Source organism: Balearica regulorum, chromosome 21, assembly GCF_011004875.1.
Source record: "Balearica regulorum gibbericeps isolate bBalReg1 chromosome 21, bBalReg1.pri, whole genome shotgun sequence".
In the NCBI taxonomy this organism is placed as follows: domain Eukaryota; kingdom Metazoa; phylum Chordata; class Aves; order Gruiformes; family Gruidae; genus Balearica; species Balearica regulorum.
In genome coordinates this window covers 2454157-2476477 of record NC_046204.1, presented here as the reverse complement: position 1 = coordinate 2476477, position 22321 = coordinate 2454157, and the positions used below count along the sequence as shown (strand labels likewise).

Sequence of the window (22321 nt, the reverse complement as noted above, 5' to 3'; positions counted from 1 at the left end):
CAGGATTTGAAGAAAGACCCTTCTGCATCCACATCTGGGATTCATGTGTTTCTTGTAAATTCATAAAGAACAATCTGACTAATTTTTGGATCTAGCAGTTGCCTTTTCCATCCCCCACCCCATCTCCAGACTGATAAGAAACTCCTTTTTTTTAGTTTCATTTCTCTGAATGTTGTTTCAGGCTTGTGAAGTAGCCAATTCGGGCATCTAGATTAATCATGGGTACATGGGTAAAAGAGTGCACAAACTGAGATACAAAGAAACAGGCACCAAATGGCCATCTTAAAGGACTAGGTCTCAGCAGACAAACAGGGGAGGTGAGAAGTAAGAAAGGCTGTATGTAACAGAACTACCAACTGATTAGACACGTGTACACACTTGCAATTTTATGGTTTATAACAGATGAAGAAGTCACCAAACTAATCCCACAGATGCTCAAATTATTCTGAATTTTTTTCTTTTGTTTCATTGTGTTAACATGTGTTACCTAGCATCTTGCACATTGATTAAAGGATTCAAGCTTAGAGATTTTGGGGTATGCATTTGGTACCTACAATAGTGGGATACGTTAGGAAATAAAGATGTAGGAATTGACCAGAAACTTTGATTTTTCTTTATTATTATAGCTTAGCACTGAGCAGTGGGTTTACAGTATCACTAGCTACAACTCGCATAAGAGAGCAAGGGCAAATATTTTTTCTCAATAACCGATGATTTTGATTGAAACCTGTGGAAGCAAGGGCATGTTCTGATGAAATATGGTTTTCTTGTTGGCAAGAATGAGATAAACTACAGAAAGGAAACATCTCTTCCTTTTCTGGCCTGGAAGAGCATTATTCCTTATGTTTTTTTAATCCAGGCAATTTCCTGTACTTCTAAAGCATGATCTCCCGCAGGAGGGGGTATTTATAAAGTATCTTCCACCCAAAAGCACCATGCAAAGCAGGAGGAAGATTGCATTTCTTTTTTTCCCCACTTTCAAGCAGCTTATCCTTTTCTGATTAAACAGTTCATGTAGATGCATCTCTCCTCTGCTCTTTGTCTGATTTCATCTTGCCAATTTTCTTACCGTTGGGACACAGATCAGCAGCATACTGAGCTGACCGCTGTAATCACAAGCTTGCGTTGAACTCTCACTGTATGAGATGATGCAATGTCAGTCTAAGCAGTGCAACAAAAACCATTGCATAGGTAGCATCAGCAAAGCTTACAGCACAGTATGAGTAGGTAACAGAGTGTTTAGGTATCCAGCTCACATGATGTTTCCCATGGTCTGCTCTATGCAACTGTTTATTCTAGGCCCACATTCAGTAGAAATATACTAAATATCACATGTAAATTCAGGTGAGATTCCTGAACAATTTAGACAAGTTGGACAAAAGATGAGATTAAGTATTTTGATGATTAAGGGATTGAAGCATCTGGCATATGAGGAGAGGACAAGCAAGCTGGGGTTCTCTGGCCTCAAGAAGAGATGGTTCAGGGGGGAATCTTATCAATCTGTTTAAATCCCTGATGGGAAGGTATAAAGAAAACAGGGACAGACTTTTTTCAATGGGCACCAACTGACAGGGTGAGAAGCAGTGGGAACAACCCAAAATACAGGAAATTCCACTCAAACATTCAAAAAACCCCTGCTTTTACTCTAAGGGTGGTCAGACACTAGAACAGGTTGCCCAGAGAAGTTGTGGCATCACCATCCTTGGAGAATTCAAAGCCAGAGTGGACAGGGCCCTGAGCAAGCTGCTCTAGTTGACCCTCCTGTGAGCAGGAGGGTTGGACTAGATGAGTCCAGAAGTCCCTTCCAACCTCTGTGATTCTATAATTGCTTATCAATGGAAAATAGAGACAAAAGACATTGAAAGTGGTACATGTATAATTGCCCAGGATGTATCTGTGGTAAAGCTGGAGTCTGTCACACTCCAGGATGTTTCTTGATTGAAAGACAGCCCTTCCCATTATCACAGATGTTTTCTTGATTATTACAGTGAAAATAACAGAACATATGCTTTGTTACTTCCCATATGGCCAAAGTCAGTTGGAGTTCAGTATTTTACAGCAGGTATGGGAGATCTTTTATCCAGATGAAAAAGTCTACTCTATATGTGCAATTTGAAAGTGAAGAAGAAAAAAGTATAACGTTTTTCCTCAAAATAATCTTCTCACAAAATTTAATTGACTTTGTACGCGTTGCCTTCCAGCACCGTGGCTGAAAAAGACATTCAATAGGCCACTTAGGCTCACTAATGCCACCTTGTGGAAGAAGGCAGTTTAGCCGGAATCACAGAAGCAAGGGACAAGTTCTCCAAATACACAGGGTGTTTTTATTTTTGTGACCTTCTGGTTAGCTAGCTAATCACAATTATATTGCCTTTTAAAAGAGCCGAAGTGACCTTATGTGCAGTGCAGAACAGCTTCCTTCTACCTTCTTCACAGAACAATGGTGTCTCTCTGACAACTGCCTTTTGACAAGAGATGCAGCCATTTGGCAAGTGCTGTTCAGGGGTAAAAAGGACAGCATTTCTTATCCCATGGCACTTCTTCTCTAGTCTGATCTGATAAGTGTGGAGAGGGTGGAAAGCAGACTACAGAGACTTCTAAACTAGACCAAAAGATTATAGATTACAGAACAAAAGGTGAGTTTCAGCAAGAGCGAGATCAAAGTTATAAAAATTAAGTGCTTGTACAAACTGACAAAGAATTAGCATTCTTTTTCATGTTTACATCTGAAGTGGTATCTCTCGGGACATTTGATCCCCAGCAGGTCAGCAATCTTGCAAGATAAACTGCTGTCACAAGACTCCTACCATCATTCATCAGGCATCTCACACTGATCCTGGCCTATCTTTTAAATTTCTCTCCTCTCTGCTTCTTCCTCTAGTTAGGAATGTTGTAATGATGACTGGATTAGGCACATGAAGTCCAGAGGCTATTTCTAAGTCTCGTAGCATTTGTTTTCCCCAAGTTTCTTCTCTAGATTCCCTCCCTTAAGAGGGGGAGGGAGCAGAGAGGCTTTTTTCCTTAGCTACATGTCCCACACAAAGTTCATCATGCTCTGACTGTGTATCTGTATTTCATTATGACAGCGCAGCCCACGCTCAATGTATTCATCCTCAAAATTCTTTGCAAGATAAGATAGTGCTACAGTCCCTGTTTTACAGGCCAGGAGCAGTGGCCAGCAGAGACTAAGTGACTTTCCCAGTGTCATATGGGAAGTCTGTGGCAGAACAAGTAGCTGAGCTGGGTTTCCCAGGTCAATTCTTCAGCCTCGATACTGTACTTCCTTACTTGTGGGAAGGAAGTAGCTTATGCCATAAACTGTTAGCATGGAAAGAGAAAAAACAGGCACACATATGAGCTCAACATTAGGCTCTTTTTTGTTTCCTTTTTGAGCTACTTGGGAAAGCAGGGTAAAAAAGTGCATAAAAATTAAGCACTTTCATGCAGATTCAGGAATTTCTAGATTTGAAATAGAAATTTATTTCCTCCTTTCTCCAAGTGTGCAAAGTGAGTTTGGTTATTCTAAAAACATTTGAAATATCTTTGAAGGCATACCTTCTTTTCTACAGCCCTGTTTTTTCCCCAGTAAGCTAAAAAGAGCTCTGGCATTTTATATTATAAGTTTTGACTGACCAGAACAAAATCTTTTCGCAGTGATGTGGGTTTGCACCTAAGCTTTTTTGTGCATTGGATTTAAGCTTAGGATGTAATTTTTTGTAAAACATTTGTCTTCATTTTTATAGAGCACAATTCCCCTATGATACTTTGTTTTCACAGTCTGCTCTGAATATGATTCAAAAGCTTCTCTCACAGTTTGAATTTTAGTTGTGGGTAAAGGAAAGAACCTCTGATACTTGCAGCAAAATTAGTAAATGTCTCCCTAAACAAAAATAGTTCCAACAGGTAAAGATGATTAGAATCAGAGCCAGGAGACAGCTAAGAGCAAGAATCTGAAAAGTGATATTGTGAGAGCTATTTTATTCCAGAAGTGAGCAGGTTTTGCATGTGTCTAAGGGTCCCACTTATCAGTACTGGCAATAGCAGTGATTCTTTTCCCTCAAAAACTGCATCTGATAAAGTTGAAATGCAGTTAGAAAACAAACAAACCAACCAAACCTTCTTCTAAGCTGTTTGGGGGCAGCAAGGCAGGCAAAGACAACTGCAAGGCAGAAAAAGAAATGTTTTTTTCTCTGACTCTTATTGTATCCAGACTCTATTGATGCTTCAGTCTGGATGCTGCAGGTTTACCACTTAGTATTCTCCAAAGATTATAATGCATCGATTATAAAAGCTATTATAGATGTACCACTTTACTTATATTGTTAACGAGCTTGGCTGTAAAGGGATTTGCAACCTGAATTTCATGACAGAGACAAGGTATAATTTGCTCTGAGCTATAAAGCCTATGAATTATTGAGGCAATTTACTTCCAAGTCTGCATTTTCTTTCTGAGCACAAGTGCTCATGATGAGTGCGTGTGTGTGTGAGAAGAGAGAGACAGGACTGCAGGCTGCTGACTGTGATGTAAGCACCAACTTCTCTAGCAGTACATCTCCCCATCATAGGCTCTTCTGCACAGTCAGCCAATAACAACAGAAAATAACTGGCAAAACAATCATTTTGGACAAATCAGAGAAGAAAAATTGCATGAACAGTGCCAAATGAGCACCAAATTCAAATCACAATTAAAAATGCACTTTGGGTAATTACAGAGAGGGCTTTTCCCTTAGAGATGTCACAAAGCTTGTGTGGTATAACCAGACTTGAATGGATCTAGTGATGGTGAAATCAGAATTCTTAGATCCTCCATCCAGCTGAGCATATAACCTGCTGTGGGACCAAGCCTCCTGCTTGATGTTCTTTTTAAACCTGGTTTCTTACGGAAATGAGGGTTTGTAATCAGCCAGATCTGTGTCCCATCTCCCCTCCTTCCACTCTCTATACCCAGCTAATAATTTCTGAATCCACTGACAAATTTCAAGCAAGATGATAGAGAACTTGAGATTCTGAAGACATAAAGCTTCTAAATGTTTCATGAAAACAGGAGCTGGGTAGAGAAGAGGGGTCTTTCAATATCTCTATCACAAGAGAGACTCCAGCATGAGCTCAGCCTTATTAGGCACTGGAAAATGCACACAAGAAAGATCTGATGCATGTCCTAACTACAATGAAAGCTTCTACTGAAGGTGACATATTTTTAAATGTTAGGGAATGTTGTCAAAAGATTTAGAAATCTAGAAAACCAGGCTCTGTTACTGCTCAAGGAATCCAAAGGGGTGGGGGGGGAGCAAGGGAGGCATTATTTGTGGGTTTCAAGGTCCTTTTCCTCTCCTCAACTGTTGATGTTCTTTGAATATGGAGAATATCCCTCTATGACCAGATTCCCACTATGGTGGCACTGTGGGAGAATTTCCTGCACCAGTGAACATATGTCAAACACCAGCAAGACAGGCTGGGAAAAGAAACAGAGACATAAGAGGGGAAGTGACTCGGCAGAGGTCACCTAACAGCCTTCTAAACAGAACACATCTCAATAGTACATGCACAGGCAGCTGCAAGCAGATTTCCTTAGCCGGGGAGTAGAAGCCTCCAGCATCATAACGGGGAATTGCATGTTGACAGGAGTTCACACTTCCCAGTGACTTCCTACAACTGGTCAGAGCAATCTGATAAAACCAATAGTAAAATGTGAGCACTTGCATCACTATGCTGTCAGTGTACCACTAGGTAAGACAGACACTGCATTTAAAAATAACCAAGTTAACTATGGTCATCAACAACCTGTCTAGATTATGGCTTCCCATACTGCCAGGACCATTGGAGCTGGTTTAATGTAAGCACTCCTGAGAAGAGTTTGTAGATTTCTGCAGCATAGACCAGATTAATCTTTAGTATGTTGGTGCAATAGGCCTTTTCTTACCCCTGCAAGTGGTAAAATGATTTTTTTACGCCAGCTTAGTACCAGGGGACAATCAGTATCGCCAATGGATTATTTCTTATTACTCAAAAGATTAAAGGAAAGGAAACATCCATCACATGTTTTCTCTTGATCTTCTTTTCCGAGATTCCTAGCAAGTGTATCTGTAATAGTTATCTTTTAAAATATATGGTTTAGAAAGATGCATCTTTTGGACACGTTAGACACAGAGTTTGGCTGTGCGCTCCTGTCTCAAGCAGATAGTCAGAAGCAAGTCTTCCAAAAATAGGGCTCTTAGTCTCAAGCTCTTGAAGCCATAAAAGGTGTTCAAGAAACCCTGTCCCTAGATGACTAACCACCTAGCCCTCTTCTGCAGTATGAAAGGCAGAGTTCATTTTCCATTTGGGGCCAGCACTTAACAGTAGATTAGGGATGTTCTATCTGAGCAGTCTTCAAAGATGCTAAGAACACAGCAAGTATATTGCCTTTCTTTGCTGTACCACACTGTAACACCTGCAGCTTCTTTATTTGCCTGTAATATTACATCTTTTACACAAATGGCATGAGACTTGTATGAAAAATGTGTTGTGATACACACCTGTCAAAGACAAATTATTTCAGAGTAACCTTGAGCAAATTTAACAATGGTTGAAGTCCTGTTTGGTTAATTGTGTAATTTAAAATTATTTAGACATGGATTTAAAATTATTTAGACATGCTTGAATGACTACCTTATTAGAAAGTAATTGAGGGTTTTTTTTTAATCTATCCATTTAAATTTGTTTCTCTGTTCTGGAAAACTTTAAAAAAAAAAACAACTATTGAATTATTAAAGCATTTTTGAGGGGGTAAAACATATAGATTAATTCTTTATGACTGGAAATATGCTGATTCTGGATCTTCTCAAGAGGCTAGTCTATATACCACCAGGGATAGAACATTTCTCCTGAAAGGTTTCTGGTTTAGATATTCACACTTTAGATGACTATAGCACTAATAAATAATATCAATTATAGTGTCTTGTTTTGAAACTTCAGAGTACTTTAAAAACTGGCTATAAGAAATACACAGAGATCACTTCATTTCTCACTGATATACCCCCACCTCTGGGTGCTATTTGATGGCTCTTAAAGAGCCTATGGCAACACTATGCAAGATTTCTGACCAGGAATTGAGACATGTCATACCTGTTTGGAAATAGAAGAGGAAAGGTATATGTGGCTAAGAGGAATAAAAGTGAATGTAAACTGGGCTCTTTTTCTGCAGCAGAATCTCTTTTTTTTCCATCTGATTTAATATTGCAGAATTCAAATGTAAAAGCAAACTAACCTTTTACATTCCAAATACTTTCATTGACAAAAACCAGAGACCCACTCATCATGCTCAGTAAGAAGAAGTAAAGTTTAAGAATAGTCCTCTCCCTCCTTTTCCCCTTACACGCTCAGCGGAATAAACACAAAGGAACACCATGTCTATCTAGGTTGGGAGCTTTTGAAAGTATCCCACTTGCTGTTTGAGCCTTATTAAAAGCATCAACAACAAAAGAAAGTTTTCTAGGATTATAAAGTCAGATCCTGCACTGAGAGGTAAACGGAGCTTTTTGGAACACAAAGAAAAAGTCAAAAGAGAAACTTTTACGGAAAACAGCAGTAAAGACAGAACACCAATCTCCATTCCACGTTTTTGGGTTTGGTTAGCAAGTGTTAAAACATCAGTTAAAACAAAGACGCTCAATTTAACTTACCATGCAATAGGCTTAAGGAGCTTGTAACGTCCTCTTCCTAGTCATATTGCAAAAATATATGCTGAGTGGAAGCTGGCTACTAAGTCTATTTTTAGAGGCATAAACAACAAGAAAGTCTTTTTCTGATTTGCCCAATCAAGCAGAAAAGGCCCAGGTGATCAATGGACACTCTTTTCCAGTCTACTTCCTTCTCATTTAGCATTATGTAAGGCATATGGGAGCACCATTTTCAAGCCATTGCTTGTGTAGACCAGGATTCAGTAGATTGCCCTTTTAGTTCTTTTTCTGACATTAGTTTGGGATTATTTTCTCTTGCTGTGTTCCCACATGCAACAGTGATTCTAATTGATGAACTGGATTCTCCACACAAATACAAACTGTTCTCAAGATGGGAAGAGAGCTCTTTGCTGCAGGAATTTAAACAGAATTTGTAAATCCCCTATTCATGATCTGTCTGTCTGGAGGGCTGTAACTTCTGTAATGCTATTGAGCTAAAGAAACCTGTTAAGTGGAGATGTAAATAATGAACAGTTGTGGGGGTAATCTGCCTCCTCAAAGACAAAGGGCCAGGGCCAGCTTTGATTATCAGCTTTCTGTGAGGAGTCAGATGATTTTGATAAAAGCCTGAGATCACTGTTGAAAACATTGTGAGGAGCAGACTGAGCTGCTTTTAACGTGCAAAGAAAATTCTGTGTTCCTGCAGGCTGATTAGGTCAATAGTTTATGTTAACAAATAGTTTATGTTTGAATTAATGAACCATGTTATAAGGCAAGAGCCTGGGCAACACACAAGACTTTTCCTTGGGTGTTAGAAAGAAAACACCAGATTATGCCCTTCTTCCTAGGAAGTCAGGGAAAAAACCTGAGTGCTTTATTCACTATGCTGTGTCAAATGACACTTGCTTCCTACGTACACACATGGAAACTCAGTTCCTGCAGTGTTACTCCCTCTTTGCCTGCTCTGTACTTTTGTAAAGAGGCAGCAAGTCCAGTTGTTTTCTTTTAGCCTGGATAATGATTTGTGGAATTATGCAATTAAGGACACAAGCGACAGATTACTGCAGGGCAATTCTAACTAGGCTAGATTTGCAACAGAGGTGCCCCAGAGCGAGACAGGCTTTTCTATTACCAGGTGGTAATGGAGTCAGATCTGGTTTGTAAGCACTCCATGGGCATTTAGGGTTTTGTCTGGGGTCTTGCAGTTAGAACTATTATCTTCCATAACCAAATGGAAACAGATCTTGCAGTTTAGTAGATAGTCTGTCAGGTACTGCTGACAACCCCCAAGACAGAAGCAGCATGCAAGGAAAAGCAGGAAGGGCAGGGAAGTCAAAGCATTGTGATTATTTCCCCATCCTCCTCAAGCAAGCTCAGTCCTTGCACTCCAGAGTAATCCTTGAAGAACTGAGCAAACCCGAGCCATAGAAGCAATATCAAGAGCTCGTTTCTTTACAAAGCTGTTCCCAGTGCAATACACATATAATGCAATACACTGAAAAGTGAAGGACTGCCCTCTTGTGTCAGTCACTGTTTTTTTTATTTGCCTGGCTTTACATTCCTGTTGCTGTTTGTGAGCGAGCGCTCAGCCATTTCCTTGCAACAGATATTTCTTCTTTGGAAAGGCATAGGATTTATTTCTGAGTACTATCCTGATGGAAAGGTTCAATAAATAAAAATACATCTGCTGTATTTGTGACTTGGAGATGAGACACCCAGGATGCCTCTGGCTAGAGACATCCAAATAATTACACTGGGTTATGCCTAGTCTCCATTCTTGACACAGAAAAAGAAGGCAGAGGAGAGAATAAACCAAGAGAAGTATAATTAAGAATGACAGAGAAAAGAAGCAGATTTGTTAAACCAATCTTTCCCTACAACCATCATAGTAAGCTATATGCAAGTTAAATATAGAAGCAACACTTCTCTAGGGAGCTGGACTCACGAACAGCTCACACACCATGAATGTGTAGCAGAGATTCTAGTCTCAGTCCTGTTGGCTGGCAGAGAGATCTTCATTTTTAAATCATTAGTGCTCATTTCAAGAGTAGTTCTTGCAGTGATGGTTGTCAGACAATAGTCTTCTAGAAGCCATGCAAGATTTTGTGCCCACCAGTTCTACTGCTTATTAATGACAGACACCTAAATATTGGCAGAAGGTAGCCCCTTTTCACAGATACCAAAGCAACTTCAGCAAAAATGAAGATCATCAGTCATATTCTTGTTAGTAGAAGGTCAATCAACATTAACTCTGACCTAGCACTCCACAGTTTATGTTACATTCATTAATAGAACCTAGTGCTCATGCTTTCTTTCCTGCTCTGATCTTGTAGGTAATCCCATAGCAATGAACCATCCTGTAGATTGCTCATGTTTTTAAAGGCAGCCAAATCGGCACCTTGCTAAGTGGATTCAAAGAAAATCACTACTCAGGAGTGGACAAAATTCGTACTATTTGGAATACGGGAGGGGCAAGAAAGGGAAAGATCTGTCATTTTAAAAAAGGCCTCTCATAGCCCATAATTTTGTCTGGTCTGAGACCACTGTAATCAACTCCAATCTCCCAGTTTTAAAATGATGCATAGCAGTTATCCTCGCTATCAGTATTTCATGAAGAATCATCCCTAACTCATCTTGAAAAGAACAAGTTTAAAGATTAAAAGAGCTCCAAACCCTATCCCTTCAGGTCTCATGACCAACAACAATAAAAACCAGTATCTTTATCTGTCTCATTCCTTGTCTCTAGTTGTGAAACATAACATAATGCATTTCCCTCCACACACTTTCCTGTCCTTGTTTGCCATCTTCCTTCAGTTTAAGGAACACGTGTCATTAAGCAGCAATTTGCACTCCAGCAATTTGCTGGACAGTTAACGTTATCAAAAGAAGAGAAACTACAGAGGCTATTCAGTGTGACTTGCTAGGATTCCCCTTTCAACTCCAGTTTGGGAAGCTTCTGTTCCGGAACAACAACTTGCTGTTTGTACTTTTCTGACTCCGTGTGTGTTCCCAAGATAGCAAAATTCCCCTGACCTTTTTTATTGCCATATGCTGGACACAAGGAATTATTGTTGGTTTTTTTAATCAGAAGATGAACAAGCATTCATGTCCCACTTCTACAGGCATTTTTAAACTGCTGCCCTTTTACTTCATTTCATATCCTTGAAGAAGCTTTACCAGGAGATTACAGCAGTCACAGAATTTCTTCTAACTGACAGATCATTACAAGGGCATGAGAGGAAACATCTTCGCATCATAACCTGCCTATAAAATGAAACTCTTCATGTCTTCTTTAACTCTTACAGTCCTTCCCTTCCTTTACTCCCCATGTGAAATGAGTCAGAGCTGCGGTTGTTTTTGTGTTGTATCTTCTGAATTTTCTGAATTTGCCTGTGTTGCTGGATCTCTGTTGGTTGTATCAGGTGAATACTGGATGGGATTCAGCCCACCCGGTGTGACCTCTCCTGGGATGTCATTGAGTTTCTGGTTTATCTGTGCTACTTCAGTGTATTGGTTACCCATTTGGACAGCTTCATCGTAAGAAGGTGGCAAGTCCATCGCGTAGAGACTGTAAGCTGGAGGGGACACAGTGTTCTTATCCATATCCACAAATATTGAATGAATAGGGGCACTTAGAGGGTACTGCAGCGAGCTATATGCTGTGAAGAAAAGGAATTAAAAAAAAACACTAAGCACTTGCATGGAACACTGATATATAAAGGGCTAATCCTGCTCTTCTCCAAGTAATTATGGACGCATCTTTGTAGTGTCAGAACATATGCACTATATACTAAAAGCTATCAGTATAGAATTACCCATCATGGAAACTATACGTTCTCCAAAAGAAAGCAGTCAGAAGAGAAAATGTCTCTGCATATCACCATCCGTAATTATTGTGAAATAACCTGACATAGTAAATGTATGTTGTAACAGAGGTAGTTTCAGTCAGGTTCATTCGTGAACAGCTGTGAACAATTCTTCACATTAAAGATAACTTTGGCTGGAATAGTTGGACAGTGAGCTGGGCAGAAAAGTTTAAAAAATGAGGGAATAGCAAGAAGAACAGATGTGGGAAATGAGACATAAGAGGTTAACCCACCACGGACTTTGTTTTAACCTTTGTAGTGTTAAATCCTACTTGGCTTCTGCACTCACTTAACTGTGTTGCCCTGGTGACCTTCCTTTATCTCTCTTGCCCACCCTATGGGGCTGAAATTTTTTGTGGGAGTACATCAGAAAGTCCCCATTATTGCAAGAGCTAGACACAAAATTCAGTAGCAAAGCACTATTGAATAGTTGACTCACAGAGGATACTTACAGGTCACTGTGCTGTGGGCAGTGCTGTCACTGTCTATAGGAATAACTGTCAGATCATAAGGGAGCCTGGGGAAGGTCTCAACTGGAGGCCTCTTCTTCCGGCAGCAAAATTTGATGCAGCTTGCTGTGATCCCGCAGAGCAGGAGCAGGAACACAGTCAGCAAGATTAACCTTAGAGAAGGAGGGAGAATACCGTAATTTCATTGCTTGTGTTTTACTTGTTCCAGAGCTGAACAGAATTTCACTCTAAATGGGTGAAAGACAGGCCAGACCTCCTCAGTTTAGTTCTGAATGGGCACTGGATCCTGAATTAGAAAGTTGGATCACAAACACTTAATCACCAGTTGAAGTACTACTGACCGTTGGTACCTTCCCTTCTGGCTCACAGATGCCATTGTGTTAATTACCTTGGGCTGTGTTTTCAACTTTTGTGCAGTGAGAGTGGCTCCTCTTTCAATAGTAAGAGTGTGTATTTGGAGGAAAATACAAGTACAAACAAGTCTAGGACGTATATTTATAAATAAGCACAGAAATTATACTTTGCAGTATGTCTTGAAAATGCAATGCTATCTCTAGCTATTGTTTAACGAAGTTTATTGTTGAAGAATTTGTAGTGTACCTAGGTCGACGTGCTAGTGTTTCAGGTTCTCTTCTCAGTTGAAACTCTACCTTCCCACCTCCCAATTTCTCAAATGAATCCACTCTTCTCATGAGCTAGGTGAGCAGTAAGACATGTCATGAGAGAATAAGGTAATAAGAAATGCTTGAAAGTCCTGTAAAGAAGTAGGTCCAAGGACAAAGTTGAAGTACGTTCATAGTGGCTTGACAGCAATTACTGTGTGACAGATCATGCTCCTGAATTTCTCATTAGGATTATATTCCAACCTAAATATGTATAGAAATGGCCTCAGTAGCATTCTGTTCTTTTTTCCAAACTGAAGGCAGTACTTGCCCATAAGAATCATGATTCCAAAATAAACATTTATTTAATGACTGTTTTGTTTAGTTTTAACAAGAGTATATTTCTGTTAGTATGAGAATCAGATACACACAGGCTACACTCAGTATAAAGGCTGGATTTGACGGTCTCAGATGTCCACAAATTTCATGCATTTTCTTGCAAATTATTGTTCGAGAAAAACGTTTTCAGGCAACTTAAAACCATGTGTGGGAAGAACATGCTGCGTTGCTGGAACACTGCAATGAAACATTCCTCCAGTGCAAGGAGTGTTACCTCATTGCTAGCCAATTGGTCTGTCCCGACACTCCACCAGCTGCACGCTAGTGTGTTCTGTGAAATCATCATGCCTTCATATGCTCCTGCCCTCTGATGAAGGCAGAAATCACCTTGGTAAAGGCATCTCAGCAGTATAAATCTCAGCACTAGCACATTAACCTTCATGATTTCAATGCTAATTACAGAAGCCCTCTTAAAATATTTTATGTAACTATTTTTAAACAGTTATATGTATCAGTTCTAAGAAAGCAAAGAATATCAACCAAAATTAGTCCAGACTGAATGACAGCTAAAAGTAACCAACTCATTCTGCATCCTACCATCAACGTTAATATATTGACAGAATGCAAACTATAGAAATAATGTCAGGATACTTATAATGCATGTGTTAGGCAAGAGCCAAATCCACTTGTGACAAGAGCTTAGCCTTTTACTTATCACAATTTTCCCGCTTTCAGTCATTCAAACAGGTAAAGAGGTTTGTAATCAGCTTGAGTTCAGAATGAGAATGCAACACAGTAAGCCAACAATCTCTTGTCCCATCAAGGGGAGAAGAGAGCTGAGGACTATGCATTAGGCAATGCAGTGCCGAGCCCCAAGTCCACACTGTGCAGCTGCCACTGAGCTGCCACTGTGTTCGGTGAAGTTGTCTATTTAGGAAGAACAAACAAGCCCTACAGTTGAACTGTGGTGTACTTGGAAAGGAAAGATGACATATCCCTAGATGAATGCTGTACCCCGCCTGACACCTTATCTCCCATGTGGTCTCATCTGTAATATATTCCACTGGTAGCTTTCATAAAACCAAGGAGAAACCCTTTCCTCCATCCTGTCTGAGCATTTCCATAACCTTCCTACAATTACTGTTCATAGTAACGTTCAAATTATTCTGGGTTAGTAAGATTAATAATAAACTTACCAGACGTACCACAGACTTGTCCAATTAGACATGTTCTGAGGGCATCTGTGAAGGAAGGTAGATGATTCACTGATTTAAATATCTGCAGTCAGTGTATGTGTGACAGGGAATAAATTTCACACAATTTCTGAGGTGAAAAAGGTAAAGCAATCAGTAAGAGTATGGAGGAAAAACTCTTCAGATTTAGTTCTAGAGGACTGTTCTTCATAGTTGTAACATTACTCCAGCTGAGAACGTGCCAGTAATCCCACTGTAAAAGTTGGCTTCCGAGTCAATAAATGTTTACAAAGCGGTACTTAACTGTTGCTTAGGAGAGAGAACTACACATGCTGGATTTTTGAAAAACGAATCAAAGAGTTATTTAAAGTTAACCAAGATGAGGTACCTAATACCATAGGCCTGTCTGAAAATGCCAGCCTAAGACAACTGCCTATTTCCCCCAGTTATTTTTAAATTACTTTTTCATAGCTCAAATACAAGCAGAAATTTTTTTTTCAGATCTGCTTACAGTACAAAAAAAGCAGAACAGCTTCTATTACATATCAGGAGTGCAGCTGCCACAAGACTATTGTGCATAGTGAATTGCATGCAATGGATTTCATGTGATAGAACAATGCCTTTGGCCACAGAAGAGAATCTGCAAACTGACTTTTCTGAAGATGACGCTTCAGAGTCATTTTGAAAGAGAAGATCATTCACCTTAGTCTACAGAGCAAGGCCAGCCAAGTCAAATCTGTAAGTTGGTAATGATCTTAGAGATAAAAAAAAAGTAGCAGTAACGGATGGCCGTCAGTAAGTCATCATTCTGATCTGATAATGTCACTCCATTGCAATGGGAGCCGGTTTGGTAACAGACACTTGAAAATTTTTGATTACTTACTGATCAGAGTCCTTGCAGTTGTTCTCAGAAGAACAGAGCGATGCCTAGGAAAGGGAAAAAAAGGATCAGGTAGGCAGGCGGACAAAAGAGAAGGACCTCGTTTATCTGATGCGGCTGCTTGGTAGAGTCCAGCGGCATGAGTTTCCGTGGCTGCCACGGGTGGGGGCCGCAGCCTCCGACGCTGCCGTATCAAGTTCCAGATGTCCACGCTGAAGCAGAGTGAGTGCAGCAACAGGAGTTTCTTCAAGGACAAGCGGCCGGATCGCCCGAGCCTCTGCAAGGGGACACCCGAGCCTTCGGGGAGCCCGCGGTCTGCACCCCGTGCTCGGGGCCGCCTCCGCTGAATAAATAACCGTCAATTATCACGCGGGGTGCCGTGACCAAGCCGGCGATGCCGTCGCCCAGCGGCGGCGGGAGAGGCGCGCCCCGGCGGGGGCGAGCGCCGGGCAGGGCCGCCCCGCAGCCCCGGGCCCCCGCGTTCGGCTCGTCCCGCCGCTCGGGAAGCAAAGCCGCCATCGAAGCGGCGCACGGCCAGCCTCGTCGAGAGACCCCGCTAACCCGCCTGCCCCGGCGGCTGCTCCGAAGGGCCGGGAGCGGCTCGCCCGGCGGGGAGGACGCCGCGGCGAAGCGAAGCAGAGCCGCCGGGCTCCCCCCGTCTTGGCCCCGCCTGGGAGCCAGCAGTGCCCCTCGCGTCAGCCGCTCTGCCAGCCTGCCGGTGCCCGCGGAGTTAGGAAGGTGATACAAAGGGAGTCGGAATGGAGAGAATCCGGCTTTCAGAGATCTCCCTGAAGCGGTTTGGGACTGCTGCTCAATGCTGTTCTTAAGAGTGCTTAAGGTTCTTGCTAACCTATCAAGTATGCTAGCAGTTGAACACGCACCTTGTGCCTATGCGGTATCAGAGAGGTTTTGAAGGAGAAATGGAAAAGGAATGAGAAACTAGGTATGAAAAATATTAGAAAGAAATAAAGGTTTGGAAAAGCAGATCATTTCCCTTTTTAAAAATAGTCTCGTTAAAACACATGGAACATCAATGGAAAGGTATTGACTGCCCTCTGAAGATTGGTTTGCTCTGAAATAATTTAACTTTGTCCAACATTTCAAAGGTATAAATTCAATTAAAATGTCTACGTGTTGTTTATGGTTATCTTGCACATCATTATCCTAAACCCCTAGTGTTGATACTCGGTTAGAAATTTCATGGAGAAATGTTTCATCGCTGTGATTATAGTGATCATTATAGCAATTGGGCTCATCTCTAAATGACAGCTTTCCTGCAATTCTCTTCAGGGTGAAGCTTAGCTATTTTAATAAGATTGTATGTATGCATAGTGTTAAAAAGCTCCCCAAACCCCTTTAGTAGCTAGGATTTGCTATGAGTTAGGGAAGAACAAAACATGCACCAAAGGTCAACCATATCCAGCCTATGAATGAGCAAAGATTATTTCTGCTTCAAAGTAGAAGGTGACTTAGAGCTCAGACACCTTTGAAGCACTAATATGGCAGAAGTGAGTTACACAGCAAAAACAGACTTAGTCTATATAAGAGGTGATCAGAATCAGGGTGAACATGATACGTGATGGGTAAACAATGAAAAGACAGACTTCTAGAGCTGAAAAGCAGGGGAGCTAATTAATGGATTATAAACATTTCAACTGGAGAAGAAAGGGGAAGATCAACTAAAAGAATGGCATTTTGACACATCTCTTGGGGGTCCCTTACATCCACAGAGGTATGTACGTGGATGCATATGTAAAAGCTCCTCCAGTAATGGGAATGGGACAAAATACAAGGAATTCCCCCACCCCCCCACCCCGAGATTTTAATGCAACAGGAGGAGAATATATTTGGACTTTGGTTGCCAGAAGTTTCTTCTATCAGAAGCATGGAAAAGCTCCAATACGCCAGAGCCAATCATGCCATTGGGAGCAACAATGGACACAATAGCTTGGAAGTACTGGGTTCGATAGACCATTCTTCAGGTGACATTCACTATTTTTGCTCCATAAGGCTCAACACTAGTGTTTCAGGACTCAGTAATGGCATGTGGCACACTGACTAAAGCATTTTCCTACAGGGCTGCTCAAGGTCATGGGACCATTGCTCATTTAGGAAAAGCTGCATTCATAAGCATGAAGCAATCTCTGAAGTCACTGGATAAGCAGAACACACATTAATAAGATGTGTATGACACTAGTACTTATTCTCTGACTTCCTTTCTGTTTTAGAAATGAGCTAGATATAGCTTTTAAGGATTATAAAGGTCATACACAGATGTGAATTGCTTTCTTATTAAACTAGAACTGCATCAGAACCAAGAAGTATATGTTTGCATTTAGATCCACATCTGAAAGCACAAGTTTGTGTTCAGTGACCCAAGAGTGATCACAGTTGCAAAACTCAGTCTGAAAGTATAATGTTCAGAAAGACAGTTATAGGAGCAGAAACCTTAAGCTTCTGGGAAACTTAAATATGAAGTTACATTTTTTGTATTATCCTCACAATAAGGGCTCCATCTCTATTGGAGTCCTAACAGATGGAAACAAACATCAGGTTACATGTTTAGCATCTCCTGAAAATTTTAATACCAAATGTACTATGATTGTTGATAATGTGCTTTGGAAGCAGAGTATTGAATAGGATTTTTTGCTTCTTCAAGAAATGAACTTGCATGAAGGCTAGAGCTGCTGTGTTGAGCCACTTCTGGTAGTTGTGAGTTTGGCATTAAGTCATGCAAGTAGAATGCAATAGTGCTCTCAGCTACACCCTCAAGGAATTACCTACAAACCCGCTATTTCTAGTTCAGCTTGGTGTGTCTAAATTAGCAGGAGAATTGTTTCCAGTAGTCTGTTAAATCATTCGGTTTCCTGTATTGGAGATAGATCAAGAAGCTATTTTTGTATACATTCTACATAAGACTTGTTTAGGTAGGAGCATCCACATAGAATTCCTAAATTTTCAGTAGCCTGACAGTTCCAAATTTGCATTGTGAAGATTCTAAAGAGGCTCAGCACCAATTAAAGTATAGCAAAAGTAACTATGTTAATCTGAATGAAATTATTTTAGTTATTTCTGTTTCAGAAGACAGATCTATTATTGAATCCTTGGCTTGCTGGCTCAATATCCACACAAAAGCAAGATGTTTTAGGCAAATGAAGAGTCCCAGTGATGAAACAGCATACAGCTGTCACAGGGTTTAGGCACTGACTTTTCCACTTCAGTCAGCTTAGTCAAAGAAACAAGCTCTGTCAGATGTCTAGTAAGGAAAACTCCACTCTTCTATAGATTGGTAAACTTCATTTAAATGCTAAATCAAGCCCAAGAACTGCAGCAAATATATCAGAGGACTAGTTGTTTCTCTGGAAGGAATCCCACTGTTTTCTATCCTTTGGTGAAATGTGGCGATTCTCGATTCAATGATAGCAGAACATCCAAGTGCTACATTTTGCAGAAAAAGTAACTGTGCTTTTACTTTTTAAATTTTAGTTGTATTCCAGATGAAGCAGCATAGTCTGCATGCCTGTGTGAAGTTTTACAATGGATCTGCTTTCCCACATCAGACAATTTGGTTTTTTCCTTTCACATCAGCTTGTCTCTCACTGCTCAAGTATTGCTTCATGCAAGAGCTGGGCACATCGAACTATGTGTGCCAAAAGAACAAAACCAATCCAATCAGAAGGGAAAACCCAATCCTGCAAGGATCAGCCATTATGCTCCCAAGAAGTCAAATATGATTACTTTCAAGGCCCGAGATAAAAACAACAGGCATTTTTCTCAGAATAAAAGAGAATAAAAACCATTCAGATTTCCATAAGTGCTTTACAGAACATCAGCTGGTGTATTGCAAGCATAGTTTTCTTTATTGTCAGTACTCCAGAAATAGCAACCTATTCTTATTATCATGGTTCAACACTCCCCCAGAGAGGATGAAGACACATTTAGCTTTAAGCATGAAAACTTTGAGCAGTGAAACCCAGAACCTTATGCTCACTTCAAGTCTGTGAAGTTATCCATGTGAGTTTTCAAGATCAAGTCCAAAGAGTGCAGTTAAAAATGGGTTACACCTTTTGCTTACCTTTTAAGATATTCAGTACAATGACTTAAGCAGGTCAATGGCAGCTGCTCTTTATAACCAGCACTGCTATAATGCTGTGTGCTTGACTTTCCAACTTCTGCAACTGAATGGGCACATCCTGAGCTCTCTGAAGTTGTTATGAGTCTTTCAGATTCAGTCTCCAAGCAAATACTATTGGTTGGACCAGGTAGTCCTTGCATATACACCTTCTTTCTGCTTACTAAGCCGCCTTCTTACTCTTGCAAGCAACGTCCACATTTTTTCAACATCATCACAGTGTTTACATGCATTCTTAATTTTTTTTTTTTTTTTTTACTTTTTTTTAATCCTGTGGATGCTTTTTCACAGTACCTGATCTCTATAAAGTAGAAGATTCCTAAGACAGGGGTGTGGTTTCCTGGTAGATAATTTTACACTTATTTTCAGCACATTATATAGTTATGAGAGTCTGGAGACTAATTTATTCTCAGCCATTGCTTTTTAGTTTTCAGGAATGAAATCCAAAGGATCCTCACATAATGGATGCCCCCAAATTAACTGCCCGAAATAAACCTTCCACTCCAACATGCTGTGGCTTTCCTTGCTTTCTGAAAGCTTCCCTATCATTAGGTAACTGCCAACTGTACAGTACTATTTGCAAGTTTCATTTTATGTTGTTAAAGAAGGTTCTTCACCTTAGATTTCCCACAGCAGAGTCTCAGGCTTGAAGTCTCATGAGATAATTTGAGTTGTACAGTGGTCATAACAGCTCGAGCTGGGTGCGCCTGCAAGGGAACCTGAACAAAGAAATCCCTGGGCAATCATACCCTTACAATCTGAGTTCCCTCAACACAACAGTTCAGACCAATAGTAACATGAGGGTCTGGGGTCTTCCCGTTCCTCTTTGGTGCTTCCCTTGTTTCTAGGTGGGCTGTTTTCTTTCTTATCTCTAAGGTTGCCGCTTCAGCTCACGGGTGTAGCTTCCTTACCTTCTGTCTTGAACCAGCCCTGGGGCCTCCTCTTACTTAACTAGGTGAAAGTTCAACATATCTAGGTGAAAGTTTGCAGCTTGTAGCTTAAGGTTTCAGCAAATTTAGCCCCTTATGCTGAGCTAGGTATACCAATCAGCACATGCCACTTATGCTAAGCTTGACAACTAATATTTCCCAACAATGTAGCAGTATTTAATCTCCCTTTTAGGGCTGCAAGGACTGTAAGAGAATCAGCACAGCAACTTCATTGTCCTCAACTTCAACCCAACTGCCCCAGCTGTGCCAGCAGAAATACTCAGTGCTTCACTCCTGAAGGCAGAGCTGTCTCTGGCTAGCACTGCCTTCCCCTCCCAGCTTCTGCCTTCTCCCATGATGACTGTTTATTGCTTCAGCATCCTAGTGCTTTAGACTGAAGAGTTAAGTAACTTCACAGCCACTTGATCCATTATTAACTGAGAACAGATCTGAGTGGATCAAACATACTGTCTTTGGAAAAACAAGGAATCCTTCTTCATCAGTTATACAAGCTTCCTCTACAAAAGGGAGATAACTAGTTAAAATATTTGTGACAACTGCTTTACTGCTTTTTCCTGCAGTCCAACTAGCTTGACACATTTTTACCTTAGGGATATTTACAAATAGTCTGTTTCTATATTTTTACTGCATAATCTAAAGAAGCAAATTTAACAGCTATGCAGGGCCAAACAGAAATAGGCCTTAGGTGGTGAGGGAATTTTGCCATAGGCTCACAGTGATTCAAGAAAGAGCGTGACACAAGATTGAAAAGACTACCTGTGTTTCTAGATTTCTGCTAACCTCCTGGTTCCTTCATTCTCTGTACTGCAGTACCTCTGTACTTTCCTCTGAACTAGCTACTGCTTCCTGTCAGAAGTTATACCTGCAGGGTACTCCCACATCCCCAGTAACAGGCAGATATCTGCTCTTAGAATTCAGAGGAAAGCAAATATAGAAATACAAAGTTCCTGGACAGACATGATCTAGGGCAAGTGCATAACCATATCCAGCAATTCAGTGAACAGCATGGTTACTATTTCCTCCTTGACTGTGTGTCATCAGGAAGATTTCGTAGTGTATTGTAAAAATGACTGCCCAAATGATTTGAAGGAGACTCGAGTAAGAAGCTTTATTCTGGTCTTAAGAGGAAACAGTCTCAAGGATTTTCCAAATCCATTAAAATGCATCTGAAATTGGAAAATGGTATGTTGTTTAAAACTCACCCATGTAGATGTAAAAAAGACACTCCTCCTAAGGGAATGCCCACCTTTGGAAGACACTGTGATTAACAGCAGATATATCTACTTGGCCACTCAATTCTTTCTTCTACCACAAGATTATTGTCAGAGTCAGCTTGAAAATGAAATTAGTCAAATCAGAGTTTACACAGAATGTTGCGTGAAAAAAACCAGAAATATTAGATGTCACCTTCCTTCCTGCTTCACTGCTCCCCTCACGCATTTGCAACAATTTCAGAGTCTTTCCATGTTTCAACCAAGATCCACTCATTTCTCAGTAATACAAGCCTCCATCTTCCTTTCCATTTAGCTTGGGTCCCTCACTAAGAGGGAGTATATGCAGACACAACTTTTGCCATGAAGAGAATTTGGTAAGATTCCTTAATGTCACCTTTCAAGGTCAGGAGGGCTGTCTCAAGGAGAGGGTCATCAGCCTACAAAACAATCCACACAGAAAACCAACGTTTTTTTCTTTTTGTACATAGAACAGATTAGTTGATCAAGTTCTAAACTATGTATTTTACATCACAGTTGTAAGATATACTATAGCTATAGATTACCTCTCTTCCCACTGTGTTGGCTCTTTTATGTTTTCACACAATGCTTGTACTGCAGTAAGTGAAGTAGCAATGACTAAGCTTTCTATCTCCAGAGTGCTACAGATACCATCACCACGTTACAACCGTGACAACTGGACACAGCAGCAACAGAGCACGCTGCAGCAAGGGTTGGGAAAGAAGTGGATCCTGTTAGCTATCAGTTAGTGTATCTTGTGTAACAACCAGTGGTTACCAAGAGGCACGATGTCAGCCTGATACATCATGCCAGGAACTCTACTGCCTCATTTCTGCACGTGACAGCAGCAATCTTTTAATTTTGGAACAAGCTACTCATTCTGCCATCCCACACACAGCTCACAACAAAAAGCAGGGCAGTAAACTCTTTCAAGTCTCCATGAATGCCCAGGAAGATGAATCAGGAAGGGCAATCATAGGCCTGTAGAGATGTTTGGAC

General features: G+C 40.7%; 3 protein-coding genes across 5 annotated transcripts in view; 1 reads left to right on the top strand and 2 right to left on the bottom strand.

Moving 5' to 3' along the window:
- GABRD (gamma-aminobutyric acid type A receptor subunit delta) overlaps positions 1 to 22321 on the top strand; it is a 107237-nt gene that overhangs the window by 13697 nt on the left and 71219 nt on the right. The window lies entirely within an intron of this gene.
- Positions 591 to 15658, bottom strand: TMEM52 (transmembrane protein 52). The gene is made up of 4 exons (XM_010307572.2): positions 15012 to 15658; positions 14132 to 14176; positions 11977 to 12146; positions 591 to 11317 (listed from the first exon to the last, which is right to left on the bottom strand). The coding sequence occupies exons 2-4, from the start codon at positions 14161 to 14163 to the stop codon at positions 10998 to 11000; spliced, it is 522 nt and encodes a 173-aa protein (XP_010305874.1). The 5' UTR covers positions 14164 to 14176; positions 15012 to 15658; the 3' UTR covers positions 591 to 10997.
- CFAP74 (cilia and flagella associated protein 74) overlaps positions 21211 to 22321 on the bottom strand; it is a 46531-nt gene continuing 45420 nt past the window's right edge. For both annotated transcript variants that reach the window (XM_075773257.1, XM_075773258.1), the window contains one exon: positions 21211 to 21741. In XM_075773257.1, coding sequence (XP_075629372.1) covers positions 21631 to 21741 — 111 coding nt within the window. In that variant the 3' untranslated portion in view covers positions 21211 to 21630. The remainder of the gene's footprint in view (positions 21742 to 22321) is intronic.

What these genes read in the sequence shown, in the direction of transcription:
- TMEM52 (XM_010307572.2), bottom strand. Translation starts at nt 14,163, where the DNA reads ATGTCTAATTGGACAAGTCTGTGGTACGTCTG. An exon ending in ACAAGTCTGTGGTACGTCTG is followed by an intron (nt 12,147 to 14,131) that starts GTAAGTTTATTA and finishes TCCTTCTCTAAG; the next exon opens with GTTAATCTTGCTGACTGTGT. An exon ending in TGCCCACAGCACAGTGACCT is followed by an intron (nt 11,318 to 11,976) that starts GTAAGTATCCTC and finishes TTTTCTTCACAG; the next exon opens with CATATAGCTCGCTGCAGTAC.